Source organism: Lethenteron reissneri, chromosome 18 (assembly GCF_015708825.2).
Source record: "Lethenteron reissneri isolate LAM-NWPU_2019-01 chromosome 18, ASM1570882v1, whole genome shotgun sequence".
NCBI lineage: Eukaryota > Metazoa > Chordata > Hyperoartia > Petromyzontiformes > Petromyzontidae > Lethenteron > Lethenteron reissneri.
The window spans coordinates 6,581,691-6,606,862 of NC_083796.1; the positions used below are offsets into that span (position 1 = coordinate 6,581,691).

The following is a 25,172-nucleotide window of genomic DNA, read 5'->3' on the forward strand; positions in this document are numbered from 1 at the left end:
AGAAGTTATATGTTAAGAAGTTATCTGCTCAGGGAATTATATAAGTAATTAGCTATTCATCAAAGCTAACACAAGAACATCCCTTCAGATCAAGTCATCTCATGGGCTCAAAGCAAAGTTCCCTACTTCACAAATCATGTTCGCCATCCTTGTTTTGATTTGTCTTCTCAGATAAATTTCACCAGAGCTAAGAAATAATATACTGCACACATGCTACAGGGTGGACTTATGCGTTCACATGAACTTGGCAGCCCGAAGTTGGAATCCCAGCCACAGCTAACATTAGTGGTGTTAAATATCTGAACGGGTCCTGGTACTCCCCAATCGTTTCACCAACCCGTAATGACCAGCATGGTGAGGTATGGACAGACAACCCCATGATTGACACACGGAGGGGGGCCTTCATGCAGCAGTAGATTGACAACTTAATGAATGCCTACCCATGCCAAGTTGATCATGGTGGGTTTTTTTCCCCCTACTTCACCACACTGCTCATTGTGGGTTGATGGAGATCAGTAAACAAAGGGTTAATAATACATGACATACACGTAGTGAAAATACAACTTTAAATACAATTCGAGCTTGTTTATCGGAGATAATTGGAATTTTCATGGATTCGCAAAGGCCACCTCTATTACAGCAACGGGATGTCATGATACCAGGTGTGAGTGACTGAGATCTACGTGATGGTAGGATGCAAAGCAATTGCCCCATGCTGTGGGCATGTGACAAGTTTTAACAACATTCAATTCGATTAAATTAACTTCAAATATAATAATGATGCTCTTTTGAATGTCTGGATCGTTTAGTGATTTTCTAATACAGCCATTCGTTTCTTCATTTAAAATATCCGTTTTCCCCAAAAGGTATAAATAATATAAACCTTTTGTTTTTTACAGAACTGCCCCAGAGGATGTCAAATGCATCAGCTGGGTTACAGATTGATGAGACAGTCTATATATAAGATACAGTACATCGGCACATCATACATAAAATGTGCTATAGAGTCAGAGATGGAAGACGTTTTTAAGGCCATATAAATAGACACGAGGATAGGCATGTTTTATTAGCAATGTGTAACGCTCAAGAGACATTCCTGGTCCTGAGTAGGTGGGGCAGCGGTTACAGCAAAAACAAGCTTCTGGAAATTTTAAAGGCATTGGGTTATGTACCCTGGATGAGTTTTGGATTTAAACGTTTTAGATTTAGGATTTTCATATATTTTTTAGAGTGATTTGAGATATTTTTTAGGGTCTTCAGATCATTTTGCACCGTGTAATCCTTTCACCTGTCCTCACGCTCACAAAAGTGACATCACCGATGTCGCATTGCCCCACTTTTGGTAATGTAATTCTTTACGATAAATTTGAAACTAACTAAAACAAATTCGGTATCATCATTTACATATATATACCCAATTTTGGTTGAGGTCTATATTAGCATGGTTGGCTACGTATGGTGTGAAAGAAATATTTATACATATACACATTTTGAGATGATCTTGGATTATTGGTAAAAAAAAATAAGGAACATATCCCGAATATGTAGAACCTACTAATCGCGTCGTATGATTTTCATCCGCAGCTTTGGAATTCAGCACGACGGGCAGGGCAACGACTGCGAGCCGGTGGGCAAGCGGCCATTTATCATGTCCCCGCAGTTACTGTACGACACCAGCCCCCTGACGTGGTCGCGCTGCAGCAAGGAGTACATCACCCGTTTCCTTGAGTGAGCGTAGCACGGAGCCATGGCCGTGATCGATCACACATGTGTGCACCGGTGGGGCCGCGAGTCGATCGCAACACAAAGCCACGGAAAGCCAGCGAGGGACGGCACCGTCTCTCGCTGGTTTAGACAGCTATCAACCACATAGAGAGATGCGAACTTAAAATAAGTTGAATTGTCTCAAGAATGACATTGTTGGCATCTTGGGGCATGGTAGGCCACTGCTGTGAATTCTACAGCACTCTGCCTGTTAAGTCACCCAACCAATATGGACACATCACCTTTAATGTGGCCCAACTTGGTGGGTCGCAGAAGCTAAGCCGGCTTGTGCCTGGTTAGTACCTTGGATGGGTGACTAGCAGGCGTTGTAGGCATGGTTTCTGTGGGGTGGCTGGGCAATGCGAGTGCTGAGTGTCGCCTCCTCGTAGACTTGGGTTTTCTCGAGACGCTAAGGTTTCCTCTGACATTCCACACACACGTAACTAGTATTGGTCAGACATTCCAATGCAGGACCTTCCTGAAAACAAAAACAAAACATCTTGAGACATTACTGGGTAAATAATTTGCATTGTTATTAGTATTAGATATAAGGTGATCATCTACGATTGGCAATATTGGTGAGGCTGTAGACAACGTATTAGTGGTAGACACGTTTAAATAATGTTTTAAAAACGTGGCTACAGTCTTCACTGCAATTCATATTAAACCGTTTAACCCCATTTAGGAATGGTATGAAAGCAGCGCAAGCCAAATTTGCTCATTAATATTTCTATGCAATATTTTAATGTGTAATGAAAGGGAATAACAATGTGCCACTGCCACCACCCATGCCACAGAGTGCAGTGCATACCATATACGTTGTGTCTCAACGTTAATAATCTCTAACGTGGCCAACATCACTTTCACCACAATCCATCAAAAAAATATATTGTGTTTTACAGGCCAGAAAGCAACAATAAGAGGCCATGTTACATTCACGACTGGCTTTGCACAATCACGAAATACGTTTTTTTATATGCCAAAAATGTTTAATCAAAAATATCTGCAGCACATTAGCAGCAACGTTCCACACTAGCCTCAGTTATAAACGTAAAATGATGGCTTTGTTCAGCGCAGAAATCCTTTGCCCCACATCTCGTGACATTAAACTCTGTTATGATGCCCAGCCGAGGCTGGGGATTCTGCCTGGACGATGGCCCAGCAAAGCCTCATGACTTGTCCGTGCCATCCCTGCCTCCCGGGAGCCTCTACGATGTCAACCAGCAGTGCCGGCTGCAGTATGGGCCGGACTCACGCTTCTGCGATGGAGTGGACGTGAGTTGCTGATTTCGACCACAGATTTTAGTGGTGTCATGGTTATCACACTGTTACAAAGTGATAATCAATTACTTCTGATTTATGCAAATGAAATGCCAATGTTACATATAAGCCAGATAATGAAACAAGAGAATGCAATAGTCAATTCAAAGATAACCCATAGAAATTAGATGATACATTCGTACTTAATTTAATCACGATCCTGATTCGTGACAATTCACCAGAGACCATCATTCATTAAATGTATATCGACTTAGACTCCCAGAGAGTATCCTAACTCATGAGAACATGTTTTTAAAATTATATATGCAGGAGGTTGTTAGGTTCACAACATACTTTTTGTATTCGTTTATTTTTAATGAAAAAGGGCCAGTCGTCGCCAGTGATATATTTTTTTCCTTTTAAGGCCAGAGTGTTATTGACGAATGTGTTGAGTGTTTCGTTACTGTCTTTAGTGACTTGAACTGGCATTCTGCTGCAACTGCAATTGAGTTTCTCATCACCATCTAACAACAAGAGATCAGTGTGACCTGCCAATCCCGCCTCCGAGTTGCAGCAGAATAGGAAAACCACACAATTCCCTGAACATTACGAAGTGTTCATTTTCACACCACTGGAATAGTATTTTGCATATTTTTTTCTACTCGTTTTACAGAACCTTAATTAATGACATGTTAATGCAAATGTATATTTTTTTCATCCCATACAATGCCCTTTTTATCACTAATTGTTTTCACCAGTTGTTTTGTATAGGGAAAGAAAAATGAAAAGCATTTATTTGTTTACGTAGTTGTTTGAATTTTGCCTCAACTTATCTATGTTGTATGTTGTTGAACTTCTTTCGCACTGTACTTAGCCAACCGTGCCAATCGGTGTTTCAACTATGAAGAAAGACACATTGAACAACAAACAAATACGCTCATTTCTACTTATACATATTTAGCTTTAAAAAACAAAACCCAATTTTCAGAAAAGGCAAGGGTGCCACGGAGGCAAGATATTAACTACCTTGCCCGGTATACAGGAGGTCGTGGGTTCGATCCCGACCCTGACACCTGTGTTTGTGGAGTTTGCGGTGTCTCTCTCCCCGTGGTCGTGTGGATTTTTCTCCGGGTCCTCTGGTTTTTATCTCCACATTTAGAAACATGCTTTTAGAGTATTTGGCTGCTATACATTTCAATGTGACAAGCCACTTCGCTGAGCAATCATTTGTTGCCAGGTCGCTTCTGAAAAAAAGCTATATAGCTCAGTGGGCCTTACCTGGTAAAATACAAAAAAAACATTGCACAAATGCAATTCACGATATCCTTGTGTTTTACTCTTTCAAATGTCAGAGTACGTTTTAAAGCTTTTCTTAAAACACGTCAATACGCTTCAACTTGAATCATTCCGCCATTTCTTAGTTTTCAGTTTCACGAGTTATCGTCATGCTGAAGCTGCTGTGTCTTGTCCTTGTATTTTTTTTCTCTTTCATACACCAGAGTAAGTTTGAAAGCTCGTCTTAAAACATAAATTCGCTTCGACTTGAATAATTTAGCCATTTCTTCGTTTTTAGTTTCACGAGTTATCATCATGCTGAGCGTCCGCTGCTGTGTCTTATCCAGTGCTTTGGGATCCTCGATGAAAGGCGCCTGATGAATATAATTATATATCAAGCGTTATGTGTTGATGTTGAAGTGAGCCAGTCGAGGGCTACGGGAGCGACGCCGTGAACATTCCGAGACGTCGCCAGCGGGCATTGCCGGACGACGCGTTCCACCGTTTGGCTTCGACGGCCGCGGCCGCTCCTCCATCCTCCGCCGGTGTGACCGGCGGGGCGCCCTGTTGTGCGACGTCCACGCGCGGCTCGAAGCTGACCGTTGCCTTCCTTGGCAGCTCCTGCTCCAGCGGTCTCTGTGCCGGGGTCGGCGGCGAGGCTCTCGGTGGGGACGTTGCCATCGTCCCACATCGTTCTCCACCACCGCTCGACGTCGAGAGCTTGAGGGCACTGACTGGTTGAAGGAAGGTAGTAAAAATGAAAACCAAAATAAACCTCCTTGTGCGCGAGCAGGACGTGTGTCGCACGCTGTGGTGCACCGTGGGATCGACGTGTCACTCCAAGATGGACGCTGCAGTCGAGGGGACCAAGTGTGGCGAGGATAAGGTAGGATGATGCCCATCGCGCTGTGGAGATTACCGCGGCCACCTGTCCTTGTTTATCCTGGATCGTCCTCTTGATGAGGTAGATATCGTGGAAAATCTGCAGAACATTAAAAGTCCCAATTTTTGTCAGTTGTGTACTAACACACTGCTCAAGACAATGCATTCAAATGTAGTGCTCACCTCTTCTAGTATTGTGAGATATTTTTCTTGCCATATTTCACATTTTTTCCCAATCTCAGGGGTGTCAGCCCTTGCGGGGTTGTGCACAGATGTCCTTATTTTGTAATGCAAGTCAAATCCAAAATGGTTTCTTCCAAAAACGAGTAGAGCTCCTTTGTAGGTTTTTTTTGGTTGTGCTGGATAGCTGTCCAGTGGAATTTCAAGTTGTAACCCTTGTTTCAACTTGTTACACAGAGAACAACTTTGGGAGCAAAATATCAGAGACGTCATGCTAAACAACACCCGGTAGAACCTGAAAACACACCGGAGTGCTATGAACAGAGCCCCTCACCCAAACTTGTTCCCGCTGGAAAACCTCCGATAAGACAACCTATATTGACTTCCCACAATGTAGCACGCGTTTTAGCAACCCCGTGGAATGGAGGGCTGAGTCAAACCCCTGGCTGGCACATGAACTCACAAACTCACGTGAGCCACACATTCTAATAACTGCAGCACCCAGTAAGACTCGCTATGCGTCGTAATCTCAGTCCAAGCAATTAACATGACTGACTTCTAGATTTGAAGTTTTCGTGACTGCAAGGATCCATACTCTTTGGTTGCGTAGCGTTTGTGCTTTCACTACGTTGTCCCCACCTGAAGAAGGACGCTTGTGTTGCGCCCGAAACGTCGTGTTTAATTTATTTGTTTTCATTTTTAATTTATTTAATATTTTTAACCTACGTGACTTTACCGAAAAAACCAAAGAGTATGACTGATTTCTTACCAGGTCCCCCTTGCAAAAGACGTTTTTAACCTCGAGGATTTTTTTTTACCTGGTTAAATAAAGCTTAAATAAATAATCCCCCCGCCACTGGTCCTGTTCACATCTGCCGATCAACATATTCGCATGCATCACACTGAATTATACAGGGTGCTTCAAAAAAATGTTAACCCTTGTATGGGACTATCGTTTTGAATAGAAAAATAACGGACAATAATACACTGTGACATAACAAATGTCATGTTAATATCTTCAAAAAATCAAAGAGTCTCCACTTGTTCGCCATCATTGTCAACACATTTTTTTGAAGCACCCTGTACATTATCCAAGTCCTGTTGTTCTACAATGTCTCTTTCTGTGGGTGATCTTCTAATACATGAGGGGATAACTGCTCTGCAAGAGTTCTGGATTAACACTTCGTTTCATGGCGTTGGCCTTGATAGCAACATCTTATGCTGTATTTTTTTCAAAGACTCACATTTAAATTTTGGCAATGAGGGACAATTTTAATTTACAGCAACTCTACTTAGAAGTTAGACTTTGCTTAGAAAGGTCATATGAACAGAGGCTTAGAAGTGGTGGATTAGATGGGTGAAACAAAGCTCACGTCAGTGTCTATTAAGTTTGTATGTCGGCGAAGATGAATACAATTGTTGTGGTTCCACTCTCGTAGGTGCTAAGCTCAAAATCAAATCGTTGCTTTTGGGTACACTTCTGTAGTTCTAATTAACATCTCAGACAACTTGTATTTATCCATAATAATAATTATCCATAATAGAGCTTATTGGGTTAGATCGCGTAAATATTTACTTGAAAACCTGTATTATGGATAACACTGGTCGTGAAATCCTACGTGTTAAACTAACTTGTATTTAGTCTGACAAAACTCGATGAAAAACGTCAGTAATTCCTATTGCTCTGGATTGTTTGGATAATCTATACAAAACCTTCAACGTTCAGAAAAATGTCCCATAATTGTCACCGAGGGCCAACAAAACAACATGTTTTAATGTATTTGTGCGTACATTGCATATCAATAATAAACCATGGGTATAATTTCCAAGGCATGTGTAAATTCAGAGCTTCATTTCAGCAAGAACTGTCTGCAGCCAGATTTATGTCAGGCTAGCTTGGTTGTTGTTGGGAGGCACTGTAAAATATCCCATGAGAAATTAAGCCCTGTGTGCTTTAATGCTCTAAGTACAGCTTTCAAAAAAGGGCCACGACCCCTTTTTGCTTCACATTCATATTTTGTTTACCTTGCCTGGCCTCGACACTGGTGCATATGATTGTGTGCAATCACGTATTGCCATTCATAAGCCTACGTATTAAAATGTATTGCCATGCGTGTGTTCCTGCGTGTGTGTGCGCGCGTGTGCATGCACGTGCGCATTCGTTCGTTCCTGCGTTGGCCCAGTGGTGCTTCCATGGCGAGTGCGTGACCGTGGCTCAACGATCGGGCTCCATAAACGGCGACTGGGGAGCGTGGAGCTCGTGGTCGCACTGCACGCGCACATGTGGCGTGGGCGTGCAGTCAGCTCTCCGCCAGTGCAACAACCCCACGTAAGATAGGCACCGCACACCCATGCCCGCCAAAAGCACTGCTCCACTGATCCTCTACCCAAGCTTTCGTGACTGCAGAAATTATACTCGTTGTTTTTTTCGGTAAAGTCACGTATGTAGAAATAAAATAAAATTTTAATAAATAAAATGAAATTAAAATAAATGGTTTCGAACGCAACACAAGCGCTCATCATCAGGTGGAAATGGGGTGAAACATATAGCGAGGGAACACACATAGCACATAGAGAACGGCAAACTTCACGTAAGCAAATGCAACAATACCCAAGCGCGAGATGAACGTGATTAAAGAGGTGGCTGGGTATTCCTTTCCAGCTCAGACCCCACGTGGTGGCCCATATATAACCTTGTTGTAACGGCTCTCTCGCTGGTTCAGCAGTTCCACTGCTGGATTATATATTGTTTTCCGCCTGAGGACGACCGCTTGTGTTGCAATCGAAACGTCGTGATTTATTTTATTTTATACCTACGTGACTTTACCGAAAGAACCAAAGAGTATGGATTCCTGCAGTCACGAAAGCTTCAAATCAAGATTCAACTTTAAACAGTCGTTCTCAGGGTGTATGCATGAAAAGACAGAAATAGTTTTACATCAACTAAGAAAATAAGAAGTGAGAAAGACGTTTGAAAATAACTAAACAGAGAAGGCAATTTGAAAAATATTTTCAGTCGAGATTTGAAGATTCGTAGTGTATTGGAAGTCCTGACCTGTAAGGGCAACGAGTTATAGAGTTTAGGTGCCGCAATTGAAAAAGCACCTTCACCCCCCAAGTGTGAAGCCGATACCGTGGAAGAGTGAGAAATACACAATCTGAGGCTCTTAATGATCTTGATGGTATATATGGTTGAAGGAGGTCATGAATGTAGGGATGATCAATTGCATTTAAGGCCTTGAATACGGGTACAGACAGTGAGCCAGTAAAGGGACATCACAGGTGTAATGTGATCGTTAAAGGGTATACCAGTTAATACCCTGGCAGCCGAAATTTTGAACATACTGCAGCCTGTTTAGGAGCTTGCTCGAGGTTCCAAAAAGCAGGGCATTGCAGTAGTCAATACGGGAGGAAACAAATGCATGCATCGTCTGTTGAATGGGACTCAAATGATAAAGTTTGATTGGCAACATGTGTACATGTGTATGTCCCTGTCGAGATTGTTCAGCGAGCCAATGGATGGCTTCAGGAGTAGCCGACCGATGAATATCTAAAAAGCGAATGAGTTCAGCTTGCCGTGGTATGCTATGTCATGAGCCGGCACCTTTGAGCCCTCATAGGGCTCTGAGACTGAAAGTTTTGTTGCGAATGATCTATTCAACATTGATATAGAATGATGTAACTTACGGCCAAATATAGCAACATCTTATTTTGTGGAGTAGCTGTGAAGATGTCAGTTCTGGGTTGTACATGAACACACCTGATGGGATAAGCAACCATCCTTTTAAGACTGTGACCCTACTGTCAAGCAGCCAGCAACAAACAGCACTAATGAAGGCACAATAGATACTGCGTATATATATAGGACTACTACTGTGAGCTCGGAAGTAGATCTGTAACATTGTCTTCCACACTATTCTCTGACACGGGGTGATGCAGTGCTGGATGCAGCTTTCCCGCATTGAAATGTCTTCGTCTCCATGAAGCAATGTTGATCAGAGTGCCATCGCCATGTGATTGGGGGAAAGGGCCAAAAAAATTACAAGAAAAAAAAACATCCCAAAAAAATACAAACCAATCAAAAAAGCTAATTATAATTGTATTGTAATTTTAATTACTGAACTATAAATGTGTAAATTGTTTAGTGGTTGTTGATCTCTTAAGGTATGCTCTTTTAATGGTTATTATTTTGTATATTAATAATTTTTGTTTTGTGTATTATTGTGTTTCTCAAAATATATCATTCTGTAGTCCAAGAACAAAGCAGAGAAGTAGTTCTGTCTATTTAAACGAATGATGACAATAATCATCATTTCTCAATTCTCGACCCAGCCATTGCATTTCCTTTTCATGGTGTGCAGGTAAAATATTCACAAAGGCACTTTTCAAAGAATTCTACAGAATCACAATACATGCTCCTTTGAATTTAATGAAACTGTCACGGTAAATATAATCAGATGCATACAGTGAGGGAAAGAAGTATTTGATCCCCTGCTGATTTTGTACGTTTGTCCACTGACAAAGAAATGATCTATCTATAATTTTAATGGTAGGTTTATTTGAACAGTGAGAGACAGAATAGCAACAAAAACATCCAGAAAAACGCATGTCAAAAATGTTATGTTCAAATAAACCTACCATTAAAATTCTATGTCAGTGGGCAAACGTACAAAATCAGCAGGGGATCAAATACTTCTTTCCCTCACTGTACATGCATGAACAACAAAGAATGCAAAGCCAAATTTAACATTATAAATTATAAAAAAAGTGCTACTTTTACTACAGTTTTACTACATTTCAGAAAAAGGTTTATTTGTATTTTGTGCACTCTTAATAATAATTTACAGCCCCTTTTTAATTAACCAGTGAATGACGGCTTCCCTTCACCTCGTCATGCTGGTCATAAGGGGGTTGTTGAAGCATATTTCACCATGCTGGTCAGTGCGATCCTTTCAAGGTGGGAGAAGCTCAAGACCAGTTCGTATATCACTCACTAATGATGTGAGCCATGGTCGGGAATCAAACCCAGGTTGCCGGGTTCATAGCGCAGTGATTGAACGACTATGCCAGCATAGACTTACAAGCAGGAAATATGCCGGTCTAAATTACGTAATTTGTTATGTTTTTCATTCTGCTGTAATTACTCTGGGTGGGGGAGGAAATTTAGGGAGTAGCTGTGAAAATCTGAGTTCTGGATTATAAAGGAACACGCCTGAAGGAACAAACAACCGTCCTTTATAACTTAGTTTTTTTCACCCAAATATATCCTCTTTTATATGTGCAAATGGCTTGAGGTCAGAAATAAGAGACGTAAGTAATAAGAGGTGTGTGTGGGGGGGTAGTCTGTAAAAGATGTATTCTGCACTTATGCTCATGTATTCTCTCAAAAAAGCATTAGCAGCTTCGTTAGAATGAACTTTTGAAAAATGGGTTCGAGTTATTTTTCCTATGCCGTTGAGTTCCTAACTGCCTGCCAAGTACAAACAGCAATGTGGCCATATGTCACGCAGATGTAGCTTGAAAAATCTTGAGTTTTACAAACCCTCCCCACCACGTCACGTGGCTCACTCTCTTGGGTGCCTTATATAATGCAGATTATAATTTCCCCTTCTGTTATTATAGTTGGTCTTCTAATTTAAAAGACATTCTAGTGGTTGGTTAGCACATTGGACTTGCGATCAGAGGTCGCCGTTTGGAACTACGGCACGGAAGTTGAAACAATGGTGCAAGTTTCTTAAATCCCACCTCACCCCTCCCTCTGTCCACCCAGCTGAAAAAAAATGGGTTCACCACAGTTGGATGATCGTTAGCAAGTGTGGGGTGAGGTAAAGTATGTGTAATCCCACCTCCCCCAAGAAGGCATCTGGGCAGAAGGAAGGGGAGGCCTCCACTACAGAGGCCCTTCCACCAGCAGTAGTGTGATCAAGCAGTTGCAGCCCTGCACCTTTACCTTGGCCTCTTACAGATATACAAACACGTGTTTACGTGAAACAGATTTTTTTTTCTACTCCCATTTCCCGGCATTGCATGAATCTGGAATATAAACACAGCAGTCTGTGGCATGCATTATAGTGCCTCGTATATTAAATTGGCTGGAATGGTGGTGGTGGATTGGTGCTGTGAACCTGGTGACAGGATTTTTATTCCTGGCCAATGGCAAACATTACTGACAAATTACATCTGAACAGGTCCTGGTTGCCCTTTCAAAGAACTGCACTGATCACTATAGTGATGTATGGACAAAACTACCAGCATGACCAACGACAAAGAATGGAGGCCTTTATCCAGCAGTAGATTGGCAAAACGGGACAATAAAATAGTATTTCTTATTACGCACATACTATTATCATGGTTGGCTATGTATGGTGTGAAAGGAGTTCAACATACATATCTATGAAATATGTAGGGAACAAAAGCTAAATCACAACTCCTAAAACACCAAAACATAAAATGTCATATCTATCAATGATGAGAAAACGTATCATGTCTTGCAGTGCACATTTTTGCATCCTGTTGAAACTATCTCTTGTTATGCCATTTATTGCAGAGGATTGAACCCCATAGCAGTCCCATGTGTTAGTACCCTTCATTTAACCAAGACATTAAATATTGTCCCATTGAGACTGTGATATATTGCCTCGTTTGCAAGGGGGACCTGAGTTGTTATAGTGATTTATTAAAGAAAAGAAAATGTATACACATTTTAAGATGTGACACATCTAAAGACTAAATGTTACAATAATTTGATACAGATTTTAATAAGTGAGACGGGAAGTCAGCCAAGAATGGAAGACACATGGGAGGAAGCCGGTGTTGGCAAAGCACGTGTTACATACACATGAGAACACGTGATACGGACGGTCGAGTATGGAGGCTGGCGAACATTCGAGTGGGAGGATGTTCACTGGCGAGCACGCACATGGATGATGTTATACAAATTATCAACAAAGGGCCACGTGCTTTATTAATGTGCACCGGCCACCATGGAAATTCTGCCACAATTCTATCATCAGTGACCACGTCACAGTATTCAGCTGCCAGGGTGGATTATGGAACACGTAAGCTCATAAGCCTTGGCAAAAAAAATTAACATTTAAACTGCAGTAAAAATGTTGTGCACAGTGCCTGGCGTGCTAATGACTAAGGTTTTCAGTCTTGAGTTGAATTACTTCATGCAAATTCACCTCAGATGTGATGTGTTTTGTCGCTGACTGGACTGTAGTCGTCCTTGTGTGTAGAGATGGAATCTGATCTGATGAAGCTGCATGAAAGTAGTCCTTGTTGCCAGTCATGGCCTTTAGCCTCTGACTTCCCCACGCGCGTTCCCACCCCCGCGCTCCATTCAACTGTTGTTCAAAAACATTTCACAGCGGTCACTTTTATTTTTTCAAACACCAGTTGCTCTATAAAGTAGGGTTGTACCATCGGATCAGATTGGATTGTATCGGAAAGTGTGCAATCCCCGACCCATCCTGTCTAGCAGTTTGGGAGATTGCCTTTGCCTTACCATTACAACGGATTGCAACTTATTCAAAAGAAAATAGCATCATATTAAGTCAAATCTCTATCTTAAAAAAAACATATACCCGCATTAATTGATTTAATGTGCAGCGCAACAGTTTTAACCTTTTAAAACACATTCAAGTGGCTATAATTCGTACATAGAATAGTAGTTAATCACGTAAAATGTAAAAAACACGTTTGAATAGAAATATCATTAAATTGTGAATGAGTAAACTAACTTGTGAACAACCTCAGAACCGCACAGTTATGTAATTGCAGTCGGTGGAGTTTCAGGACAGGTGGAGAATATACATCATGTGCTGAATTTTATGCTGAAATAAACCATGGCAATTATCATTGACCCCTCTTTGGACGTGTATATGGAGCAAATAACTTTTTTTGAATGACATTAGAAACAAACTATTCTGCAAAAAAAAATCACCCGCCACTGTTGATCTGACAATATTTCTTCTTACAACATTGAGAAATATTGTATTTCACTCGGCAAAGATGAAAAGTTCTTTGATTTTTTTTTCATCGGTTGGGTCCATGTGTGTGAAAATAAAGTCCTTCTTTGATCAACTCCTTTGAAAATCACCAGAGGTTAACGTGCTTCTAAAATTCTAATTTCCAGTTATATTTTATTCTGAAGCATCAATAGTGACGCCGGGAGCCATACAAACTCTCAATCCTGCCAACGATGTCATACCCTCCAGGGCAATTCCACGTCCACTGTGAAGCAGATGCCGCATATTTTACAATCATTACACCGCAGTAGCCAGGGCGGCCTGTTGGATTTGACCCGCAAACGTCTGCAACTTATGCGGAATGTGTTACCCACCATTCTGAAATGATGTCCAAACCACCTCGGTCTTCTTGTCTCCAGCCAGTGCCTAACGCTGAGTTCACAGTCAACATATTTTCTCTATAATTAAATTTAAGTACTCTCATAGTGAATACATTTGTTCATTCAATTGGTTTCCCAGTAATGTTTCATGTACAGAGTGGCAGCGCTAAGCAAAAGCAAACCAAACAAAAGCTTACGAGAAAACTTAAAATAAAACTCGTTTTTATGAAAGCCTTTTTTTTTATTCACGAAGCGCTGAACAATTATGCAACAGTATTGTGGCCACACGAGTGGTCGTCCTGGCCGTACAGAAAAGAGAGAGACGTGTAAAAGCTTTAACAATCACAGTGGATTATGACGAGGGAGAACCAAAAGCAACAGAAAAAACATCGATTTTGAAGCGTCCCTTTAAATTATGAACAGAGGCTGAGTCACGGATGTGAATCGTGAGTGCATTCCATAGGCGGGGAGCCACGATGCAGAATGATTTGTTACCCTTAGATGGAAGACGTCTCCTCGCGATGCAGAAAATAAAACGTTCTGAGGAGCATAGGTGTCAATATGGTGCACGTTGATTCAATAGGTCACGACTATACTGTAGGTCGATGCGAGCCCTCTAAATGCTTTAAAGGTTAATAGTAGCATCTATGCCTTACTAAAAGCCAGTGGAAGGAGACCAGCACTGGGGATGTGTGTTTGGAAGGAGCAGTTTCGATAAGAGGTTGCATCATGCATCACCTAATTTTTCAAATCATAATAACAAGATCGTTCATGTTTAAAAAAAACCTAATTCATCTCTACACACATCTCTTCTCTTATTACGCTACATCTCAATTTCTGCCTGCATTTTTCTTACCTCGCTACATCTATATCTCTTGTCGAAATGTCTCCTGTCATCTCAATGGAGCCCAAATATTACTTCGATTTCAGCACCACCGGAGCAAGTCCATTGCCCTCGCTTTTTTGCCAACCGTCGCGTCGGCTCTCCGTCTGCCCTCAGGCCTCGCTTCGGCGGACGGTACTGCGTCGGCGAGCGCAAGCGCTACCGGACGTGCAACGTGCAGCCCTGCTCCGCAGACGCCATCTCATTCCGGCAGATGCAGTGCAGCGAATTCAACACGGTGCCCTACCGCAGCGGGCTGCACGAGTGGGCGCCACTGTTTGGCACAGGTGAGCAACGGGTTCGCCAATGTTGCTCTGCACGGGCAGCACAAATTAGCCGTGCCTTCCCTTCTGCGGTTACGTCAAGATGTTGCTCGTGATGGAACGGTGTAATGCTGTAAAACTGGGTAAGAACACAGAAGATAGATTTATGTATTGTATTTCGCCGAGTTAAAGATTCATGGCATGCACCGATCATAAATCATTCAGTTTACACTGATAATATCTGGATTTTTTGGAAAAACTGCAATCTTACAAAATAATAGATTTTTTCCTAAATGTGAAGCAAACTTATCTCCCAAATGTAATGATTTTTACTTTAAATGTTAAATGTAATTTTCAGAATGCCTTAAAAAGTGTAATCCCCTTCCTGTCATGTGTACATTATATTTATTAATTAATTAATCAATATTTTAATTTCAGTGACCACTTTTATTTTACAAATATTAAAAGAAAAAGTCAAACGGTTTCAAACTCCATTGTTGAAAGGCATGTATATACTTCATCTAATCTACACACATAATCCACAAACATTGGGTCCGTTGAGTTCGGTTAACTGTGAAGGACTAAATTTCGATTTAAAGCTTTCGTGACTGCAGGGATTCATCTTCTTGGTTCTTTCGGTGGTTAGAGTAACTGCAGCTACATATCATTAACATTCCTTTCCTTTGTTACTGCTAATCCCTGCACCCCCCCTTGGTGCTGTTGATCCTGCACAATGCATGGGCATAATATGACTTTGAAACCCCCCGCCCACCTCCTACGCATTTCCATGAATATGCTAAATTCCTCTTCATATGCACATTCTTTTGTTAAGGCGCTCTTTCTTCCACCTCCAACGCAGCTTATATATAAGCTCCTAGCTTGGTATTGTCTCATTCTTCACCTGAAGACGGCTGCTTGCGTTGTAGCCGAAACGTCGTGAGAATTATTTTATTTTATTATGTTTTATTTTTATTATTTTATTACTTCCCTTCTACGTGACTTTACCGAAAGAACCAAGAAGATGTGAAGGACTAACTTGATGTTAAGTTTTTCAAATTATAGACCCATTTTGTTCCACATAATATTTTTATAACGAAACTATTTTTTTTCCCAGGTAAGGCCTACTGAACTATGTAGCTCTTTGTCAGAAGTGACCTGGCCACAAGTGATTGCCCAATGAAATGCCTTAGCATGTGGAAATGTATTGCAGCCAAATACTCTAAACGCATGTTTCTAAATGTGGAAGGAAAACCAGGGGACCTTCAGAAAAATCCACGTGACCACGGGGAGAACATGCAAACTCCAAATATACAGGCATCAGGGTCAAGATCGAACCCACAATCTCCTGTATAGCAGGCCAGGTAGTTAATATCTCGCCACCGTGGTGCCCCATGCCATATAGGAGGTATTATCTCCAGTTAAATTGCTGACATAAGATGGCATTGAGTACACTGCCTTTCGACCAATCCACTTCTGGATGAAGGTTTTACCACGCTGTCAGTTGTGGGTAGTTCTTCTTGGTTCTTTCGGTAAAGTCGAGGGTGCCACTTTCGCCAATTTCAGACGCTGTCTTATCGACAGACCTGTTCTTCACCTGAGGACGGCTGCTTGCGTTGTGGCCGAAACGTCGTGAGAATTATTTTATTATGTTTTGTTTCATTTTTATTATTTTATTATTTCCATTCTACGTGACTTTACCGAAAGAACCAAGCAGATGAATCCCTGCAGTCACGAAAGCTTTAAATCGAAATTGTGGGTAGTTGTTTGACCGTACTCCACCATGCTGGGTAGTGTGGACTGGTGGATGTGGGTGGGGGGCAACTAATGACCAGTTCATCTACCACTCTCCACTGATGTTAGCCGTGAGAGAAAATGAAACCCGAGGCCGCCAAGTTTCATAGTGCTGCGCATGAGCCAACGCACCACCCTTAAACCCAAGAGGGAATCACTTTCACCACAGAGCGATGCTATTTGTGTCCCTTGAAACCAGCGCTTGCGTGCTTTACTTTGTTTCTTTTTTTATCACCAGGGGACACTTGTTTCGGTGAAATGCCCTAATGCATGGCATGAGGGCAAACTGTGCAACGTGAGAGTGCCACTTTCACCAATTTTAACAACAAATTGTGATACTGCATTAGCAGTAGTGCACAAACAAGGAATAACAAAAACAGAACACGGAGAGATAATCTCTGTTATAAAAAAGGGCCATTGTCCAAAACATTGGTATTTTTTAAATATATATACTGTTATATACATCAGCGGTGGCCAACTGATGTCTCCCGAGCCGCATGCGACTCTTTCATCCACCACATGCGGCTATCTATCGAAGTGGCATAACGTAGAACATACTATCACAGTAGCAAATAATAATAATACATTAACGTTATATAAGTTGTATGATATAATAGTATATATATACACTTGGCTCTTTGCATAACTCAAGGGTACATTTTGGCACTTGGTCTGTTACAGGTTGGCCTGTTAGTGATGTCTGTGTTGAGTTCTGTCACTCACCAAAGTTGGGCTCACGATCTCTCCTCCATCTCTGCATGTGCCAGCAAACTCGTGTGAGCTGCACTGTCGACCTATGGTGGGCTATTTTTCTGAGAAGATGCTGGATGCCGTGATTGATGGAACCCCCTGCTATGAAGGCAATGCGAGCCGTGACGTTTGCATCGATGGCATCTGCAAGGTGCCGGCTGCTGGCAGGATTCCTGCAATTTTATTTAATGCCACACGTAGGCACAATAGTTATTCCTAATCAACGGACCATGTATTTTTAACTCTCAGTAATGCTGAAAAAAGAACTTTGGAAATGCCACTTTTAGTTTGCAAGGAGATTGCGATTTTCTATTTGGAATTGAACTATCTTTGTGCCACTATGAACTTTATTGTACTTTTCTCATCTTATTGTAATTTATATAGTGTCTTTGCCAAATAGCTTGACAGATAATTACCAATTCGAATTCAAAACCTTGAAGACGTCAAATTCATGAACAAAATTACCTTACAACACAGTTCACAATGATACATTTGTCACTGTGTTAAAAGTATTAACATGTTTTACTTTTTTGCAGTGAATGCTCACAAAATAGATTGTTTTAAACTCAACATAAAATTATTTATTACTTATATATAGAATGTTGTCTTGCTAATTGCATATTGCTATTTGAGATACGCTTCTGACAGCCACTCGAGCTACACACTTTTAAATTTAGATTGAAAACGAATTTCTTTAAAACTGCTTTCCGTGTTGAGTTTGTAGCATGGTTGGCTACGTACGCTGCTAAAAAAGAGTTCAACATACATGGCCTACTCAGAAATAGGCTGTTTTGGCCTAGGAATGACACAGGAACAGCCCCCGAACCTCTAATTAGCACGGTTTGCTACGTACGGTGGGAAAGAAATTAAACATACATGCACACATAGACTGACACAGATACCAGTAGGCTCACACAGAGACCCACAGTTTGTTGTCTTTCCCCCACACCTCCGATTAGAACAGTTGGTGCAAAATAATTTCAACATACATTATGATTATACCTAAACCGCCACCCCCACCCCCGCCTCACATTTCCACAATGTGGGGATGAATCCTGAATGAGTTCTGTGGCTAAAGCGGACGTCTGTTACAATTTCCCGTTGCCAGAACGTAGGATGTGACTACGAGATCGACTCCAACGCCATGGAGGACCGCTGTGGAGTCTGCCAGGGTAACGGTTCCTCCTGTGAGACTGTCAAGATGACCTATGAAGAGACGGAGGGGCTCGGTAAGGGAGTGGCCACCAACGCACAGATTTTAATTTCCACCTGGCTGTGAGCTGCTAACACGTGTCAATGTGTATTCGTGTGTGCGCCATCTCAACATTGTAAAAATAACATTGGTGCGAAAACCAAAAGATAGTTCCACAGCCTGGCAATAATTATATATCCTGCTTGCCGCATCACGTTATAGTTGTTGTTAATAATAATGCAAGCGACATGTACTCAGAAGTATGCCGTGTTGATCAGCCAATGTGTGCTTTTATAATTTCATTGTTATTTGTGACGATACATTATTTTTCTTCTTCTTGGTTCTTTCGGTAAAGTCATGTAGAAGGGAAATAATAATGTTTCATTTTTATAATTTTATATTATTATTATTTTATTATTTCCCTTCTACGTGACTTTACCGAAAGAACCAAGAAGATGAATCCCTGCAGTCACGAAAGCGTTAAGTCGAAAGATACATTATTGATAATAATAACAGTCACAGTATAACGTATATTACACCTCACAACATAACAGAAACTCCCAACTTGCTGTACCTGTCATGATGGCTGTACCTGTCATGATGGCTGTACCATTCCTGTGGATATTGAGCACACAGCCTTGCGAAGGCTGCCAGCTCTAAAGTGGAGCTCGTGTGTGGACTTTTCATTTCTGGCAGCAATTGGACAACTCAACACCCGAATGCTGGTTTCGTTATTATTATGATTCATCAGTACATTGTCTACATCTACCATTTAGGTCTTAAGCAGTGAATCTCCCCCACTACAGTCAGCCAGTCAGGTGCTTTTAAACATATTGGCTATCGTCCCATCTGATCACTACCAGTTCATACAACCCTCTCCATATATTTTTTTGCAGATGGCACCCACTGCATATGTGATCTCGACACCATCATCTACGTGTGACCTAGATACTGTGTACAAATCTGGACACCATCTCAATATTGGATGTTAAACAAAGAGTTGGCTTTAGGTAGCACACGTTGCTAGAGGGCATGGTGGCTGGTGGCAGCTAAAAGAGGGCGATCGAAACTCGTGGTTTGTTTTTATTTTTCATTTGTATTTTATTATTATTACTGAAAGAACCAAGAATAAGTCTACATTATAGCCTGTCAGTACACTCACCCAGCTTAATAACCATTGCTACAGTCTACATTATAGACTGCCAGTACACTCACCAAACTTAATAACCAGGCGACAGTCTAAATTATAGACCGCCAGTACACTCACTCCGATTAAGAACCAGGCTACATTCTACATAAGTGGTTTGATTTTATTTTTTATTATATGTATTTTATTTTATTCACTTTATTTTCTATTTTAAATTTTCTATCCACGTGACTTTACTGAAAGAACCAAACAATAAGCCTGATCACTGCAATGAATAAAGCACATCATAAAGATGATGAATAAATATATTACTTTGTAAGTAAACTATGTTCAAGTGTTACCAAGGCCCCGGTGCATATTTTACACATCTGGTGGCGACCATTCGTGCTGGCAGGCTACGTGGACGTGGGCCTCATCCCCGAGGGGGCCCGGGACATCCGAGTGGAGGAGGTAGCGGAGGCCAGCAACTTCCTGGCATTGCGGAGCGAGGATCCCGCGCGCTACTTCCTCAACGGGGACTGGGTCATCCAGTGGAATGGAGACTACAAGGCAGCGGGCACCACCTTCACGTACGCACGCAGCGGCAACCTCGAAAACCTCACCGCGCCGGGCCCCACCATGGAGCCCGTCTGGATACAGGTGGGGGCTTCTCTGCCACTCTCGAGGTATCCGCGTCGTTACACACGCCACACGCGTGCAGGTGTGGGTCTTTTGATACAACTCCAAAACGCTGGTCAGTGCGGGTTTGTAAAAGAGGGGTCCCATGACCGATTCATATCTCGCTGGTCATTGGCGTTAAATGTGAAAAGAATCAAACTCAGGTCACCAAGTTCCGAGAAAGCCTGGATTCATTGTTCATAATTGCGGTGATGGTGCTGCTTTGGCTGCTGCTGGTGGTGGTATTGGCAGCTCTTTCTCGATATGTATTCAGACTTGTCACTTTGCAATTGTTGCCAATGTGTGCCTGGAATAGCTGCTTTTCCAGGAGAAGAATCCAGGCATTCGCTACGAGTACACCATCAGGAAAGACACCGACTCCGACAACGAGATTGATCCTCCTGAGCTCTTCTGGCACTACATGCCGTGGTCTAAGTGCACAGTGACGTGTGGAGCAGGTGAGACGTGGATTTCTACTTTCAGTTGTGTTTGTTGCTCAAAGCAAGCTCAGGGAAGCAGAGTGCATCCCATTAGTGGCTCGATGTTTATGTCGATTTTAATCACCGAGCAAAATGTATGACAGGTCATTGCCTGAGGGTGGCGTGGGGGGTGAGGTGATATCCTCAATTTTCAGCTCAAAACGAGATTGACCATGTCGTAATGTAATTCTGACTCTAATGCTCTTCAGTGGGTGGACAATAATAAGGCACTGGGTCTATTAGAGGGGAAATTAAGCCGGATTGCTCATTTCCATGATAATGCTGAAAACACCACGTGCACTTTTGGCTGTTATTCATTTGTGCCATTAATTATAAATGTGTTGTATTCAGTGAGGAACGTGGCGACCAAATAAATACCCTCAATCCCTTCCTCCCTTTCCAGAGATGCCATGAATTGCTGTGACTCATGGCCTCAATGACTATCGAAGAATATATATTATTGGTTCTTTCGATAAAGTCTTGCTGTGGTTTTCACACCTGATGATGATTGCTTGTGTTGCAATCGAAACGTCGTGATAATTTTTTTGTTTTATATTTATATTATTTTATTGTTTCCCTTCTACGTGACTTTACCGAAAGAACCAAGAATATGAATCCCTGCAGTCACGAAAGCTTTAAATCAAAATATTGAAGAATATATTTGTTTGGCTTACCACTATGGGACTTGCGTTATCTCTTATTTCGTAGTAGTAGTACTGGGAGTAGTAGTAGTACAAGTAGTGTGTCAATTCACTGCTTTACCACATTTGTTAAGTCCAGGTTGGTGTTGTTCCAAAACTAAAACTCGGGTTGCCCAGTTTATATAGCAATGCGCTCTTCACTGCGCCACCACTCCACCATCGTGCCAAAATAAACTAAGGAAGACAGGTTTAAAATGCACACTTTGCACTGAACATTTGACACGGCTATCTTGGCAAGGCAGATGCCAAATCAAGAGCAGACTTTCATTCACCTAGGCCAACTTGGCAAAATATCCTTATTATTAAATAAAAATATAAAGAGCGAATATATTTGGAGCTCTAAAATACCAACTGCTTCATTTTAAGTTTCATAAGATGTAAAATCATTCACCCCCGTCTGTTTTTTTTTAGAATCCTGTTTCTGAACCCAATAGCTGAAACACATTCCTGAATCGATAAAGCCCTGTCAAGTCTGCTGAGTAACAATTAATTTAAGAGCGTTCTCCCACTTTTGTGGCTGTGCAAAAGCACGTTTGAATACAAATAACAGTTCAGACAAGAGGCCGCTGGGTTTGAACCATCACCTCTTGAGTTGTGTATAAAGCGACAAGGCGAGCACTATTTTATGAACATGCATATGCACAAAAACGTTTAATTACTGCACTCTTAAGTACCGTTAACTTTTGACCTATGTTATTTTAAAGTTTAATGGAGCATTTACATTTCTGGAAGCAAGCCAAAAGCTCCGATTTTTGCACATTAATCTTACAACGTTTGCCAATTGATTCCATGTGAAAAGCATTAAAATGACAGAGGCAAATATGTAAAACCAATGGAAAATGTATCTAAATTACACATGAACTTTTATGTTAAAAAACATAATCCAACTGTAATAATTGTATGAAAGAATGTGTTAATTATTATGAGCCACAGTTAGCTATTCAGATTCATATTTAAACTCGTAAGCTCGAGTATATACACAAGTTAACGGATATATGAGTTATACCGCTTAATTTCAAAGTTAATGTTGTTTTTCCCATGCAATTAGTTTTGTTTTTTCCACATGAATGTATGTACCAGAGGTGGTCTAACTTCTCGATACTATAATCCACATACAAACAACATCTTCATATGGCCAAGAGCTGCAAGACAGAAGACTTTGCACATGGCTGTGGGGTTTTGAATTGAGAAATCTGAGTACGCCCCAGGCGTTCTCACTTCTAGCTACACTGCCAGGGGGCTAGTGTCCCGGGCTGCTTTAGAAATCTGCGGGAGCACTCTAGGAGTGGCTCATGGATAGCTTCACTGCCAGGGATGAGTGTCCCCCGACCAGCGCTACTGCCGCAGGATTTTTTTCCTGTTTGAAATAAAGATGTATTGAAGTTAGAATTACCAGCGTTTCTCTCTCAAACTCACCGAGGGCCACATGCAGACTCACGAGTCGTGGTTTTGACCACCCCCAGTTGATTACTCTCAGGCTTAGAATGCAGACACGGCAGTTGCCACAAGGGCAATATTTTATCCAAGCATACCTTGCACAGCCATAGGCAGGTGACAAAGGCACAGGTGTACAAACTAAATTACCAGTGTAGCTGCTGGACATGAGTGGAATGTACTGAAACCCACCATACGGGTCTGGTTCACTCCACACGAATCCATACTTCAAAGACCCCCCCACTACCTCCAAACCTCCACTCCACTCCTCCCACTCTTGAAATTGCCTCAAGCACTCAAAGAGCCTTTTGCCCCACTCTTAATTAAACTCTAGATGCCTTGGCTAGACAAGGTGAGGCAAGGTACATTCCTAAACCTCATGTAATAACAAAGCACCATAAGACAAATCCTAAGAAAGAAAATTTACCAAATGTCAACACATAACTTTTAAAATATAACCCTCTACTTGCCGGATGTTTTAATCTGTGCACAAAGCTATAAATAATATTATCTCCAAAAATCTGACACGTTCCTGAGCGTGATGATACATTTGTATTGAAGGGATAGAGCAGCGGCCCATTCGTTACCACACTGCACTACGAACATCGGATACTTGAGTTCGATTCTTGCCCACATTTAGCAATGATGGCTAGTGAACTGGTCCTGGGCCAATATTTTAATCAACATGCACTGGCCAGCCTGGTTAAGTATAGTCAAACAATGCCCATTATTAACACGGCATGGGCAGAGCTTAACCCAGAATGTGATTGACAAAGGGCTGCAAATAAGTTATTATTGTTTTTACATACCACAATCATAACAGAATGATGCACTTATGCATACCACAATCATGAACTTATGCAAACAATAAAATATAGAAAATGATTACACTTGACTTTGGAAATAATAACAAGAATCCAATTTTTTATACTAGGTTTACAAAACTGTCCTGCATCCGATTTGACTCGATGGTTTTAATGTATAAATGACCTCAACTTCGCAGTGAATTTGCAAGCATGATTTTGTACTTGTGTTTTTGCAAGAGTTTGTCGTCACTGGCAAGCCCTTGAGTTGTATCTGAAAATAATTAATGGGCTTTACTGGACATGCGGATGGAATGTAGAAGCTTGCAGATAAACCCACGAAATAAAAAAAAGTTAAATCTATTCCAGATGGCGGTTTAACCAGACAGCTTGAAGTCTTTCAATTCGCCTGGAAAGGATTCAGCAGGAACTTGTAACGATAAGATTTTCCGTAAACTATCTTGCGGTTTGTTCTCCTATTTATTAGAAATCTCCATATACAGTATATCAAAGGCAAAGTTGTGAATGTGTGTCTGTTCAAAATGTTTAGCGTACTTCCCGACATGCAACAAACTGCACATTTGCCATGTGGGTACTTTCCAGACTGTACACCGTGCACAAATTATAAAAATACACTTTAGTTTTTGATTTTTTGGGGGGGGAGGCTCAATAATGCATTTATTTTTTGCACGTCAAGTGAGCTGTGACGTCAAATCTGTCACGTGACCCACGCATGTGGAAGCGTCACGCATTGTAGTGTAGCGGTTAGCGCGCTGCGCTACGAACCCGGCGACCCGAGTTCGATTCCCGCTCACGGCCACCACAGGTGACAATTATTTGAACCGGTCCTGGGCCTCCCCTAGGTCGACTCAGCCTCAAACGAGTAAATGGTGTGGTGGGGAGACAAAGGCGGCCGGGCGTGGTGAATCCATGTCCCGGGCGAAGCCGGGTAGTGAAGCTAGTATATTATATGGGTCATATTTTCAATTACATGACAATGCTAGAGATACTAATGGTGTAACCATCGATTCTTAAACTTGTATCAGTTCTTTAGATTCCAACTTGAATATATATAATGGATTCACATGACCCCTGCATCCACTAAAGGCAACTACATTCAATACAATGTAAACACAATAATCTGGAATGGAAATGTGACCCTAAAAGTCACAAGAATCATTACACCCCTAAGAGGTACAATTTGTCTTCAATATTCACAATCAGTCCTGGACTGTACATGAATAAGAACAAATTCATACAAAACCTTTACACAAATACTTGAAATCCTGGGGTGGAGTGGTGATGCAATGGTTAGCACACTGCACTATAAACTCAGCCCAGAGACCTGAGTTGGATTTCAG

The 25,172-nt window shown here is 41.5% G+C and overlaps 1 protein-coding gene across 2 annotated transcripts in view; it reads left to right on the forward strand.

The window, feature by feature from the left end:
- Window positions 1-25,172, forward strand: part of LOC133343771 (A disintegrin and metalloproteinase with thrombospondin motifs 7-like) — an 80,939-nt gene that overhangs the window by 14,146 nt on the left and 41,621 nt on the right. For both annotated transcript variants that reach the window (XM_061553589.1, XM_061553590.1), the window contains 9 exons: window positions 1,585-1,728; window positions 2,892-3,039; window positions 5,093-5,185; window positions 7,545-7,690; window positions 14,712-14,881; window positions 17,416-17,549; window positions 18,507-18,627; window positions 20,132-20,376; window positions 20,711-20,852. In XM_061553589.1, coding sequence (XP_061409573.1) covers window positions 1,585-1,728; window positions 2,892-3,039; window positions 5,093-5,185; window positions 7,545-7,690; window positions 14,712-14,881; window positions 17,416-17,549; window positions 18,507-18,627; window positions 20,132-20,376; window positions 20,711-20,852 — 1,343 coding nt within the window. The remainder of the gene's footprint in view (window positions 1-1,584; window positions 1,729-2,891; window positions 3,040-5,092; window positions 5,186-7,544; window positions 7,691-14,711; window positions 14,882-17,415; window positions 17,550-18,506; window positions 18,628-20,131; window positions 20,377-20,710; window positions 20,853-25,172) is intronic.